The sequence below is a fragment of the Calliopsis andreniformis genome, chromosome 2, assembly GCF_051401765.1.
Source record: "Calliopsis andreniformis isolate RMS-2024a chromosome 2, iyCalAndr_principal, whole genome shotgun sequence".
Taxonomy (NCBI): Eukaryota; Metazoa; Arthropoda; class Insecta; order Hymenoptera; family Andrenidae; genus Calliopsis; species Calliopsis andreniformis.
In genome coordinates, this window is record NC_135063.1 from 12,486,153 (window position 1) to 12,501,373 (window position 15,221).

Here is a 15,221-nt window from a genome sequence, read left to right on the forward strand (position 1 = left end):
ATGACCACCATGCCAGTCATTCTCTTGAAAGAACTCTTTGGTACGCAATAGGTCAACCTTGAGAACTACCCTCTCGATGTTAATTTCGTTAAAATCAACGTCGTACAGTTCACAGTTGTTTCTTATTAGAGAAAGGCGAATCGCGACAGGTCAGGCGGCTGCCAAATTTACACGCGGTTACATAAATGCGTGGAAGCACGTGTAGACGAGGGGCTTACCAAAGTGATACCCTCGAAAGAATATATCACAGTGCCAAAGAACAGAGGGATATCGTGCCAATCGGCTATGTACCGCCTCTCCTGGATCGGTGGCAGATCGTGGCACATTATATACATAGTGGCGATGTAGCCAGTTATGACCAGTAAGTTCGCCAGCGAAGAGAGTGGCACCAGGTACTTTAGGTTCCTGATCCAAGTGCTCAGCATTATGGGAATCAGGACCACAGCCATGTGTTGATGAACGTCCATCTTGATTCCATACACGTCCAACACCTGTTAGAAGCAAGACTTTTTTTATACTGGCATTGTATTTCTGTAATCGACTGGCAAAACCTAATATATCATTTTTCTTTAATATTAAGACATGTATAATACTCTTGAGTATTTTGATGAGTATCTAGATAAGATCTTTTAATTTGCAGAAGATGATAGTAGAATATATATCGCGTAGTTTAAAGAATAGCAAGGTGACAATTCATGTTTTATTTAAATCTTAACTTAGAGATTAGTTTGTACTTTAAAATCGATGTACTGAAAAATTAGAATGTCATATCAGGTTTTGCAATCTGATTACAGAGTTGAAAGAGGAAGAGTATATCGAAAGAAATTTGATAAGAGACGTGTAAAGCTGGAGGTGCTCACCTGCTGCATGTTCGTGGCAATGAAAACAAAATAAACGCAGCAAAATCCGAGTTGCGTGATACATAAAAAGATATTAACCAATTTTCTGGAACAAAGCGAGGCAAACGTAAATGATAATTTAAAAAGCAGAAGAAAATCAGGGGGTGAATCTCGTGAACTTTAGATGAAGAAAATCTGAAGAGTGATTTCTCTTCATGGGAAGTTATGGTGTTTAAAGAAAACCACAATATTATATATTTCTATTTCTAAAAGTTTTCATAAATTCTGTTTATAAATTGCAGCGACTTTAATGTTCACACTTAATGTGATCTAAATTTTTTTATATTTTCAAGCCTTGGAAATCCATTTAATTATAATTAAGTACTTCAACTAAATGTTACACAAAACATAACATAACAGAAATAAAAGAGGAACAACCCTGCTATGTTATCTAAAGATCTAAAGATGGCAGAAAGAAAGGATAATTCCTGGATGCTGCTCATTATCTTTTCCTCAGTTTCTGACAGTTTCTGTCTCGACAATGTTACGTTTGAAAACAGTCGATGGTGTCCGTGTTTCGTCTCTGACACGCATACGAACCTCATAAACACAGAGTATTTTCGGAGTGCGAGAGGACCGGTTGCAAAGCACATTTCCACGGTACCAGCGAATCCAGATGCAGCAATTGGATCATTAACGCGACGCGTCACCTCTTCGTTGCAATTCACCTGGAATCGTACAATAATATCTTCATTACCAAAGACCACCTTCCAAGAACGATCTCTTCATCATGTACAACCAGTCAAACACAAAGTTTATGAAAGACTATAAAAAAAAACTACAAATTTACTAAAACTACGAAATTTTCTAAAGAAACCAAATGCACTCGAACTAACTTGAGCTCTGTTGTAATTTTTAAGTAAATTAACAGATTAATTAACATTAGTAAATAGAATTAACATTAGTAATAATTAAATTGGTAATTAGTTAAATTGGCAATTAGTAATAATTGAATTAACAGATTAGTAAAAATTAAATTGGAATGTAGTGTAACACAAATTTGTAATAGTACACAAATTATTTAGGTAAACATTCTATTGTGAAAATAGTGTTATATTGTTAAAGGAATCTTGGAAAGTACTGTCTTAATACGTAGAAGTAGATCATGAGATAATTGTTTGTTTAAAAGATTGTTTAGGGATTGCAGTGAATTAGAAAGAACTGAAACATCCTGATTGAATAGAGTTGGTTTTACGTACTAGAATGTGCTGCGCATGAACACAAATGACACCAAGGAAGATTGTAAGTGGCGGGGCCAGCAATAGTCCGGCATGCTTGAAGGCATCCCCCAAGGCAAATATACCCGAGCCGACGTTACCTTTGAACAGGTGCATCATTGTTTCTAAATACCTGTAATCAGCCATATTATTCGTCAGTAATATCATGCATTATCAATATCAATATTCATATATGTACACTGTCGTTCATTTATATCCACCTGACGTTGAACTAAAAAAATTCTGAACAATTCTCATTAAAATTAAACGCTTCTTCACTTACATTTTGCTTCTCAATAATTAAATTTCATCTGAATAACTAAAAGTGTAATTTTTAATCTTCTGGGAATTTTCTAAAAACAATAGCAAATTACTAGGATAGAAAATCAATTTTAATTCAAAGTAGAGATTCTAAAACTATTTTTATTCGAGTAAAGTCTTAAAGGATGTTCGTACAAATTATTGTACATGTCAAGGTTAACATTTTTATTTAAGAAAAATAGACTTTTTAGATGAAAGCATCGGTCAGCGTGTACCATAAAGACCGAGGCAGAGTTGACAAGCAGATTTTCCAAGCATTCCCGTGTCTCGTCCGCGTGAGCTAATTTAAAATCGCCGGCGAATGAACTGGCCGACCGACTTTGAAAACGTTCCTACGCTCGCCCCACGATTTCGTACCTTGAAGAGGACACGTGCAACGTCTAATCCGTGGATATCGCGAACCATTCGCGACCATCATTCTTCGAATAAGCAGGAATGAACGAAAATAGAAGCGAACCGACAAAAATAAAGTAGGCAGATTCCTTTTAAAATATACCACTTGTCTAACTATAGCTCTCATCACTTTTTCGTCTCATTAATTCACCTCGATGGCGTATTAAAAACGTCCTATCCAGACACAAAATTCGATAGTATTAAACTGACCAATTTGGCTATTTGCATAATTTGTCGTACGTTTGAGGTCGAAAAATAAGTTTTTTGGGGCAATAAGGAAAATGTAGTAGAAAGGGAAGAAGAAATGCAGGAAATGTATTTTTTGTTTAGCAGGTTTGTTAAGTCTGTGGGAGTTAGATTTGCGAACTTATTAGTTTAAGGAAGTTATGCTTCCTTTCGCTGACGCTTCAAGGAAATTCGTCTTTACGCAATTGATTAAAATACTATTAGTGTTCCACGTCAGGAACGATTCGTTAAATGAAGAGTTAAATGTGGAAATTACGCGAACCGATGAGAACCTATGCCAGCGTATTTATTTCGAGATTCGTCTTCATTTTCGTCTTCGACTTCTGTGGTTCTGGGGAAGTCCTAGACCTAATGTTCCTCGTTAATCACGTTCGTTCGCGTTATCAACGTGAGCATATCGCTCAAGTTTTTTGCAAGAATAGCGTAACTGAAAAATTATAATTTACCGAGAAATGAGGCAATAACTATTTCAGGCTAAAACTGTTTGTTTCTTTCAAAAGGTTTCCCTTTCGAGATCAAAATTGCTCAAACAAAAAAAGATAGTAATAACTTAATCACTGATATTATTTTAGTTATGGTATTATTGCAGGAAATGAACAATACCTGTACCTATTACTATTTATATTTAAGAAATTGATTAGATACGTAAGAAAATTACTATTTTAATTTCCTATATTCATACAGCTTGACCTTCTTAGATAAGACGTTAATTTCAGGAAAGTAATTTTCGCTTACGTTTCTCACTGATTAAGAGAAATCGCCCACACACGTAACTGTGATACTTAAACGAGTATTATAGTACTGGAACAAACACTTTCGAGTGTGCATACATTAACGTTATTATTAAAAAAGTGGACAATTTCGTCTTCCACCACAATTATTAAGGGGACGAGTAAAGAGTTGAATAGATTTAAGTCGTTGAATATGATTTTATGCACTCTACGTAGGTAGTAAGAAGCAAGAGAAAGTAATGGTGCAAAGAGATTTCAGAGGAGATTCGAATAGTTAAATATGCAAATATTCAAATTTTCAAATTTTTGAATATTTGAATTTTTGAACTTTGAACTTTGAGATTTGAATTTTTGAATTTTTAAATTCAAAAACTTTAAAATTTTTAAGTATTTAAATTCTCAAATTTTTAAATATTTAAATATTCAAAAATGATATATTGCCTCACTAAAAATCTATGAACAATGTAAACCCGTGATGCCAATATTCTTCAGTTTATCTTCGAAAACTGCAAATTCTTAGAGAAAAAGACTCGTGAAAACTCTTGTTAACTATTTTCTATTATCTCTGCAACAATATCCTTCCGAATCCAGTATAATCCGGTTTAAAACCAATCAACTGCTGTTTCAATTTGAACGTCCTCCGCTAATCGAAACGCGAGTTTAAGAACACTTACTGAAAGCGTAACGTAGACACGTCAAGGTCTCTTGCAAGCCTATAATGCACTTTAATTGCTCATGACAATTACCTACACTGAGTAGGAAATCTAGATCCACAGCTATGCAATGAACAATAATTTTATCAGGACAATGAGGTACTTCTAAAATTATTCAGAAGTACTGAGCATGAAACGAACAAAAACGAACCGTGAACTGCGTCGAATTTATGATAGTTCTTCTTAGAAAATGACACTCTCGAGATTATCACGGAAACCTACGATTATATAGGTTTATTGCAGTATCGCGATACTTCGAATTACTTCCTTCCTTAATACGTGGAACATCATCGTCAGAAACGTGAGTAAAAGAAATAAATAGCTACTTCTGCCAGATCATATTGAAGGATATATGCAAATTTTAGCAATGCGTGAGGAATCTAGGGGTTGATTAATCTGGAAGATAAAATGGTTCACTTGCCAGGAGGAAGATGCATGTTCTCAGTGAAAGTAGAGAGGTGATTTGCGAATTTTTAGTTTTATTATTTCCCTGTTTTTAGTGCCTATTTTCTATTTTTAGTATTCTCTATTTTTAGCATTTCCCTATTTCTAGTAATCTCTATTTTCATCATTTTCCTATTTTTAGTATCCCCAAATTTTGTTTAATCAAATACTCCCACATCCCCTAAGACTATAACAGAAATTCACTGATACAGAATACAATTTTTATAAATACACTAATACGAAACGTAACGATCAGTCGATTTAATTAATAATAAACCATGAACCTAACAGATTAATTCCTAAATGATGAAAAAAGGAGGGTCGGTTGAAGAGACGATAACGTGACAATCATTGATAATCTTAAAGCAAACATGTGGTAAAGGATCTTCTTCGAGGCAAACGTACTTCACTTATCATGAATTTAATCGTAGCATGGCTATCCCCGGATGTGCACGTAAAAATGAGAAAAAGTAGATAAAAATAAGATTTACCAGCGACAGAAAGCGGTTGTAGGTAAAACCGCAGAGAGGAACGTATCTCGCGGTTGTGCGGCAATGAAACCGAGCACACATGAGGACAACGAAACGTAATCTTCTTACAAAATTTTATTGCAACACTTCACTTGTCAAATTATTCATATCCATTCCCACAAGTCGCAGATTTAACTGAGAATTATGGTTAAAAGATTTCTTAATATAAACTTTCCCTGTAAAAGTCAAAGAAAAAGAACTTTGAGTAGGTAACACATACGAGGTCGGATGGTTAACGGAAATCCCGTGCTCGTCACTTCCGCCTTCAAGATCGCCACCCTTTTCGACCGCCAAAATGGGGTCTTTCGACTGGAAAGCTCCATAGGTGCTCCCATTCCTGCAAAAAGAACAGTTTAAATTAATATTTGTTACACAATATTAACAAAGCCTGTGGCTTCAAACACTAATCTCTCAAAAGATGAACCAAAGCAATTTTAATGAGTCAATATCTAAAAAGTGCATTAAACACAGCGATGCATGTTGCAGTAAAAGAAAAATGCAGTGTCTTAAAGAAACCTTCCAATAGTAGAAATATGAAACATGTTTTGGATCACAGTATCTAGTATGAAAGGTGTTAACGACATTTCCATTTATCGAGTATTGCATTTCCAGGAAACTTGAGATGCAACTGGCGCAACTAGAATGTACTGGTAGTAAGTTTGTTTCTGTACAACAAGTAGTTTGTGAAATTTATAGAACTGTACTTCTGCTTCTACGTTCTCTCCGTTCTACGAGAATTGCAATATTCGCGTTCTACTTTGGAAATATATACACTTTCACTTGAACTCGTGCATAGTTGAGTAGTGCCTAAGAGAAACATTTTTATAGGAAATTAAAGTATAGTTATATGAGACGCTACTATTATAAGAGACTACTATATGGACAATAAAATCTCTCTTAATGTTTAGAATGTATTTTAATATTAGAAGTTTATGTTAGTTAGAAGTACTAATAAATTAAAAATCCACGAATTTTGTATTCAATTATTATAAATCAGTTTATCTAATATATTTACTCTGAAGAGAGTAATGATCCTACTTTATGTGTTACAACAGTGACACTGACACTATACAAGCTTTAAATTAAATAATATTTAAATCATATTTGGCTGCTCTATCCTTTGGACCAAAAACCACGTTTCTACTATAAAAATATTCGCAAATAGTAGCATCGAAACGTGAAGGTTACAGAAACGAGTGAAGTCAGTGAAAGTGACTTAAATCCTGCCTCTATTTCAATAACCCTGAGACTCATGCGCGCATTATTTCAAGGTAAACCCCTGATTGATTCCTTAGGAGCACCTCTTTAATTCTGATCAAATCTTTCAGACTTTCCTCCACGAGCTGCTTCAGTGACGCCGCCGACGTCGAATTTATCACGCGTTATTTATAATTCTTTGACCAACCGTGTTTCGATTTCCCTTTCGATGCCTATAGTCGAATAACTGGCGGTATTCAACGAAACAGCAACTATAATTGAACTCATTTCGTCGTTTCAACGATCGAGGAGCGGTTACTATACAAAACGTCTCAAAACGTGTAGAAATATTTCAGTGTGAATCAGAGACACAAGAATACATTATTTTCGAGTTACAGGCAGTCTTAGTTATGACTTTTTGCAATAAGTCAGTGTCTCCAAAGTTTTGTCTTCGGTATGAATTCTGACACGTGCAGATAAATAGTAGAACAAGGTTTTCTGTAAATTGTCAGGTTTTATGTATGGATCAATGAATTTAAGTCTCACGATCAAGGCGACAGATCTAGTGTTAGATATGCATTAAGAGCATGCCTGTCATTCCTGCATTCGTATGTTTCACTGCAATTAGAAATGCAAATTACTGTAGAACTCTATTGGAAACCGACTCGTGTTGCTGTTATTAAGTATAATGAAGTTTCTGAAACAGTCGATAAGGTCATAAATGACATGAAATAATGATAGATGAATTATCTGAATGAAATCATACTAGCTCATTTTGTAACAAGAATGATTCAACTACGAAATACTACATATCTATAACTCATAGACAGTTGAACAAAGTCAAAGAGAACAAACATTTACAGAAACCTTTTTCGTTGCTTTTGTACGCTTGATTCACACCTTAAGTTATACTTGTATGTTTTTAAACACCCTCTACATGTAGAAGACATACCATAACTTAGGGGAATATTGACAGTATGGAGTAACACTGGCAGATGTGAATTCATACATCTTTAACGAGAATACATGTAACCTAAGTTTTGAAGAATTAAATACTGAAAAATTTATATTGAATTTGAAAATTTGAAGATTCGAAGATTTGAAAATTTGAAGATTTGAAAATTTTAAAATTTGAAAATTTGAATATTTAAAAAGACGTTAAAAGATGTAATATTATAATAGTATATTTAAAGTAAATATAAACAGTTCGATGTGTCTATTAACATAACAAACTTACAAAAACCTGCCACATTCTCCCAATTCACAGTACGCTATCAATGAATAATCAAATCAACCTTCACTCTAATATCTATCATCCAAGCACGCAGATAAATCGAGAAATGAAAGAGATAATCTTCCAAACCAGAATATTTCAAGTGCAGATCACCCAAAAGATACAAGTTAAAAAACTCGCAAACAAAAGCAACTGCTTAAAACCAGTCCTCTTATCTCTCCATCCTTGAACAACTGATTGCTTGCTGGAATGATTAGCGAACAATATTACTAAAAACCGGCTTAGCAGCCGTAAGTGAACAACGCAGTCTAACATCATTGACAATTGTCCTATCCACTGATGGCCATTACAGAGCAACGATGATCAGCAACTATGCCCACGATAATAAGCAAAAAAGTGTTCCCAAGGATGTGCGTAGTTGATCCCAGACTACAAAGAAGTACTAAATCGTCGCCACGTCCGGTTGGCAGTGTTTGCAAAGTCCTTTGGCGGGCAAAAATTATGTAACGAGATCCGCGAAGCGGGGAAGCCTCGATTCGCTCGAACGTGACAGCGAATTTCCATTTAATTGCCGTTTCAGCCTTATGAAAGATGGATCAGCGGGTGGAAAGCGAATCGAAGGATGCTGTGGATGCTTTATGGCTCGATGCTAGATCGAAGGAACATCGGTGGCTGCCAACGAGCTACGTCACTTCTTGGCTCTGGTCTTGCCATTGAAACAGGAACGCGTATGTATACGTGCTCTCGTCACATTTCGCAATTTGTCCGTTTAATGCCACTAGCCTGCTCCTACGACTATTTCGGGCAGCGATGAACTGGATAAGGCGCGATCTTTCTAAAAAGGAGTCGTTCGAGAATGGCGCTGGCTAGATAGCGACCGAGGGAGGGGGTGATCGAACTTGAGTTTTTATTTTAAATCGGGACATTTGAAGGGGCTGACGAAGGAAAATTTGATTTAAATTAGGATTTCTCGAATACCCATATTTCATAGTTTTCAGAATTTTAGTAACTGAGTTTTATGAGAGGCTTCAAGTAATAGAGTAATCTTAGATAATACTAGACGTCTTGAAGACGTCTATTTTATGTTCATTTTATGCTTGTCATGATCATAATCATAATTTGAATTTGTCATAGATACATCTGACATTGTACATCTTAAAAACTTCTGAAATTTACAGCCATAAGATGTCTTAAAGCCACTCTAAAAAATGTCTATTTTTTTCTGAACATCTTATAAACCCAATTTGGACGTCTTTAAGAGCGTCTTCTGAATGTCTTTTAAGACGTCTTATAGACATATTGATTTGTAACTTCTAACGCTTCAAAAGCGTCTTTTGAACATTTTCAAGACTTCATTGCATGTCTTGAACACAAGACATTCTTAAGACGTCTCTGTGCTATGTAAGATATATCTAATAAAAAGAATTCTGGATACATAAAACTTAAAAATATCCGCAAGTAATTTCGTTAAAATTGATTAAATATCTATATCTTGCCCTCCTCCATATTTAATTTCGTGATACAGTATTTACGAAAAGCAAAAATTGTCAATGTAACGTGGTCATCGGTCAATCGATTACGCTTCTCTCTAATACGTGGAAAAGATTAGGATGAGATTAATGAAGCGGTAGATGACTGCACAGTTACGTTACGGTAATAACTTTCTAATTAGTAACATCGACGTTGCGCAATCTACAGTTGCGTGACACAGCTACAGCGAATTATTAAACCGTCCAGGTGACAGATAATTAAATTGTAGTCGCATGGCGAGTGAATTATGTAGGAAAAATGATGTCACGCGTTAGAAAGCTGATTCTCATCCGCCAACGATGACGAACGCTGACAAAAACCAGTGCTACTTAAGTGATAATTAAATATACAGTCTGTATTCATTAAAAATCGAATCAGAAATTGAATCAGTGAATTCAAGAACAGTACAACTCCAAAATGAGTTATTCCCAAACAATCTCAAAATTATTAGGCCTCCTTATAAAAAATATCGTTTCTCATTTCAAGGAAGTGGACATTTTTTTAACAAAAGGTTGAAAAATTATCTGCAAGATAAAAAATGGTCGTAGAAAGTAACAATCTGTATTGGTATTAATAATTAAGTATAACTCTAAATAATTAAGTACTGATTTCCTTGAAACTGAAATAATCTTCAGTGACATTATTCAAGGGTCGACCTAATATATCTGGACCCAAGAGACAAAGTGCATTAAGTCACCAAAAAACAAGTGAAGTTAATATACTCAGAATGAAATATCTCAAAACGTGGCTTTTGGACGTTTCTTGCTTCTTAACTCATGAATTTAATTATTCGATTTACCTGTGAGGTTCCTTGAGCGTCATCTCGTCCCCGCGGAAAGTATTCTTCTTTGCGTTGGGATTGTTGTGCATTTCCATCTGCAAGAGCAATCACAAGGTCCCATTAGTCGAGTCTATTACACTGAATACCAATCGAAGGCAAACAATTATACTCAATATTGAACTATCTGTACTTTAACAGAATATTTTTATCGGGGAAATTCCAATCGAGTCTATGTTTGATCGTTGATTAAACATCATTTATCAGGTGTGTTCCTTAAGTAACGAGCTGAACGAGGTAATACGTACGAAAGATATGGCGAACAACCAAGGTGCATATGGGTATCGGTGCCAAGATCGCGGCATGTCATTTTTCCTCGACTTGAAACGCATCGAAAGAACTGTGAAACTTTTTATTCAGGATCCTCGAGACACTCGCGAAACTAAATATTCAATCTAAATATCCAAGAATCGTGAAATAGCGTGTAAAAATAAGTAATTAGGTACAAAGTGTCTTTGGTTCATATTAAAATATTTATAGATACGATAGGAAAACTCAAATGATGCTAGGACTGTGTTATCTGTGTTATCTTCTATAGTAATAATACCTCAATGTTAACGAATATTTATAAATTTTATTGTATCATCTGAAGAATCACTTTTATGAAATTCTAAATATCTTTGTGGAGAGGGAGTTCCACTGATCTGTGCCAAAATCGAATCAAAAACACATCGACCCAATGGTGAACTGACCTCTTCACTTTGATAACAAAATGCTTCTACGAAAATCTTACGAGTCACGATGTATCAAATTCCAACTCGATACAATAATTACAAACATGAACTACATTCTATAATATATACATCAAAGTGGAGATAAATTTAGCATTTTTTACAATTCTTTTACATTTGAGTTCCATCGCCTCTACAAGTATATATCTATTTCAATTTGTACCAAAAACACCACGTATATTCTCCCAATCACTCTCGTTACGTAATCACAACTTCACTGATACAAATCGTCACGTACAAAAAATTAAAAAAAACATAAAACCGATGACAAGGACATAAGGTTTACGAGCCACATGTGTCAGGCTCGATTTCACGCGGAGGACTGCAAGAGCATCCTCTTTTTTCTCGGGCATCATCTCGGTTGAAATTCCGCGTTCGCGATAACAGATAAAAGGGCACGCGGCGTCCGTTAATTAAGCATCAGGCCACGGTCTATCTCGTTGCTTTTCGTCGGCAACAACCGATCGAATTAAGGTCGCGCCGAGTTCAATGGATGATACACGGTCCAGTTTCCCACGGAAACGTGACCGAGCGAACATCTGTCCTGAGCGTTCCACCGATTTCCTCCGCTGTATTATTCCGTTGTTTAACGAGCAGACCCGCTGCAAACAACCGTCGAATAATCGTGGATAACGACGATGGGAACAACAAAGGATTCGAGCTGTGGATGTCGACCCCGACCTCCGGGGAAAACACTGTGATTGAGAGGAGTCTAAAGGGGATCAGGCATAAAATAATAATCGGTTACTCGTTTTGCAAAAATTACACCTTATTAGAGCTAAGTGGTGAGGATGTTTGCTCGAGTATAGTAACATGGATGGAAAATGGTCGTTGATAAGATAGAGATGGATGGAAGAAGGAACTTGAAGTAGATGAAGGACAATTTTGTTTAGTAGCTTTGTTAGAGGGACTGAGGGAATTCTAGATAAATTTAATTTGAAATTTGGGATATGAAAGAACAGTTTGAAGTAACGTTAATTTTGAAGTAACAGCAATTTCAAATATTCAAACTCTGTTATGCAAAATCTGACTCCATTGCGAGAAAGATGCAAAGGCTACTTCAAAGTACTGTGATTTTGCGAAAAAAAAATTCAAAAATTCGTTTTTGAATTTTTCAATATTTGAATATTTGAATATTTGAATATTTGAATATTTGAATATTTGAATATTTGAATATTTGAATATTTGAATATCTAAATTTTTGAATATTTGAATATTTGAATATCTGAAAATTTAAAAGTTTCTACACGCGAAAACTTGTAAGTTCATTTCTAAAATTTGAAACATTTCAGAGTCGCAGTTCGTTGCACTCCATCTCATCTACGAACCACAACAGACATCCACCAGATACGAAATTAATTCAAGAATAAGTGTACTCAGTCGCCGAATGCTACAGTCAATCATAATCAATCACCGATAAATATACTCCAATATTTACAGACAGGGGTCGACAAGTGGCAAGGAGCCGACGAGAACAATGTGTCAAAGAATGCCCGCCCATTACGATTAGCGTTCATTTACGCGTGTCGCGTTAAAATTCGTTCGACACGCGCCCGACAGCCGTCGATCGGGTAATATTCCATTGGTTAACAATCCCCGACGCGAAACATGCACCAGACAGGGACCGTGTGTCATTGATTGACTTCTCTTAAGTAATCTGTGCGTGCTCGCGACTCGGCTCTTAACTCGAAGACCTAACTTCGCGACAACGAGGCGGAGGGCTCGATGCCTCGCGAGAAGCGTACGAAGCACGCGCCATAATGCACAGAGCAGAAACAGCACGTGCACGCGAGCACTCAACACGGGCAATTAGAAATTATTTATCGTTGAATTCCGGCGCGGTCACGTGCAACACGAATCACGAGTACATGGAATTCATGGACTGACTCGTGATAACTCTCAACATCTGTCTGACGAATTCTTTTTTATCGGACAGGAACGCCAAGTAAATTGGTTCGTTCGAGAGAAATGTCCCTCCTTGGGTTTTTGCTTGGTAGATTTGAGAGGAGTGTGAATGGTGATGATTCTTAAAACAGATGGGGTACAGTGATGAGGAGAACATGTTGAGTGTAGAATTGACTTTTTAGTGAGTCCTTGAGGATTTGCAGGGTTTTTAGAATCCTATGGGTTAATGACCATTTCAGATGTGAGTGGTATAATGAAGAGGTACATGAAATATTGGTAGCTAATTAAAATTGTTTTGTTTATTATGTTATGCTGTTGTATATTCAAGAAGTCCTATATTTGAGAAGTTTCACGTTGAAAAAGTTGAATAAGTTGAAAGGGTTGAAAAGGGTTGAGAAGGTGAAAAGTTTAAAAGAGTTGAAAAAGTAGAAAAGAATTGAAAAATCGAAAAGAATTGAGGGTTACTGACGAAGCTCGATCGGTGACAATAAGGAGAATTTAATTGCCTCGAAAGTATCGAAAGGCAATCAAACTTCGTTTAGATCGAGAAGGGAACAACAACACGTTAATAAAATAATCAGCCAGTTGTTGTGCGTTATCGAGCGTGAACAATTCTCTGTTAACCGGTTTTCTCTCGCTTTCCCGCTGGAAAACTTTCGTCGAGATAACTCTTTATTAGCGTATTAAGATAAAGTAATCTTTAGCCCCTGACGTAACCCAAAGAGACAAGAAGAGAGACGATAAAGGGTGCACTCGATTACTTCGAAATCACATGAAATATATGCATCCCATCTCTAATCGCGTTCTTACGAAACTGGACATTCTAATTAACTGAGTTCACTCGCAGACGCGGCAAGTGTGATATATGACTCATTTCTTACATATTCCTCTCTCGACCGTGAGGTGATAAAATAATCATCGCTAAGTGCTTTATAAGTTCGATAATGAATTAGTTTTTTCCTACAAAATGCATTAATCTTGGTGTAAACAATTGTGAGGGAGACAGAATAACGATAAACGAAATTTTTGAAACGATGAAGTACACTGTCTTTATACCAAAATGATAAGATAACATAGTAAGTAAAAATTCACTACACAATTTGTTTCTTCTCTCAGATTTCTAGGAAATTAACCTGTTAATTTTAGTAATTCGCGTCTCACTGTTCATTTTGATCCCTCAAAAGCTTAATGGCTTCCCATTCGTTGGACAATGAATTCAAACACATTACAATGTTCGAAAAGAGACAAACAACAAAGAGGAAGTGGTTATCCACGACGGAAGCACGATAAACGAGGCGTTCGACGAACTTCAATCGTTTCGTTGTGCAAGGTCGAAAATTTCGTAACCAGGAAATGCTCGATTACACCAGGTGTCCTATAGTGGCGTTAGAAAAGGGCCGACGCCAGTTTAGGTGTCAGCGTAATTTCAGGGTAATTACGTCCTACGCTCGAAGAGCTTAACTGAGTAAGTGCTTTGAATAAAACAATTCTTTTCAGGGGAATCACCGTTTAAAATATATCACGTAACGCGATGATGAAGTCGTTAAAAATACTGTGAGGATGGTGTAGGACTTGAAACCATTAACCCCTGCATTAATAGTGTGTTTGCACAACTCTGTGATTGCAAGGCAAAAACAATGAAAATATAGGTTTATTTTCGAGATATCGAGATCCGAAGTTTTGACTTATATTTTGGCTTTTATAGCTCTACCCTTTTTCAGTGAAAATATAAATTGTATGTTGTAAACCTCAATTCAAAATTTTTAACTTTTTTTTAATTTGAGAAACACATTTCCAGGTTTTCGAATATTTAAAATACTGAGATACTGAAATATTCAAATACTGAAACATTAAAATATTCAAATATTCAAATATTCAAGTATTCAAATATTCAAATATTCAAATATTCAAATATTCAAATATTCAAATATTCAAATATTCAAATATTCAAATATTCAAATATTCAAATATTCAAATATTCAAATATTCAAATATTCAAACACTCAAACACTCAAACATTCAAACATTCAAACATTCAAACATTCAAACATTCAAATATTCAAACATTTAAATAACCGAGTATCACAAGTGAAAGACAAAGTCTGACCACTGACTTTATCTACTGCGAAGTTGAAGCGTTTTAACTCTATGTATTCCTTTAGTCTTCAATATTTTAAATACATTAGGGTACACATACTTGGCTAAAATTCAAAACCAGTTTCCTAAGAAACAAATCACAATCTCAAGATACTTTATTCTATTCGTCACCATTTTACTAATAGTCATTACTTT

General features: G+C 35.5%; 1 protein-coding gene across 3 annotated transcripts in view; it reads right to left on the minus strand.

The window, feature by feature from the left end:
* LOC143188404 (proton-coupled amino acid transporter 2) overlaps positions 1 to 15,221 on the minus strand; it is a 29,281-nt gene that overhangs the window by 4,501 nt on the left and 9,559 nt on the right. For 2 of the 3 annotated variants that reach the window (XM_076392622.1, XM_076392621.1), the window contains exons 2-7: positions 10,255 to 10,331; positions 5,715 to 5,831; positions 2,099 to 2,249; positions 1,440 to 1,567; positions 861 to 945; positions 219 to 491 (exon numbers count right to left, since the gene is read on the minus strand). In XM_076392622.1, the coding sequence (XP_076248737.1) occupies positions 219 to 491; positions 861 to 945; positions 1,440 to 1,567; positions 2,099 to 2,249; positions 5,715 to 5,831; positions 10,255 to 10,331 (831 nt within the window). The remainder of the gene's footprint in view (positions 1 to 218; positions 492 to 860; positions 946 to 1,439; positions 1,568 to 2,098; positions 2,250 to 5,714; positions 5,832 to 10,254; positions 10,332 to 15,221) is intronic. The other variant, XM_076392623.1, reaches the window with a different exon arrangement.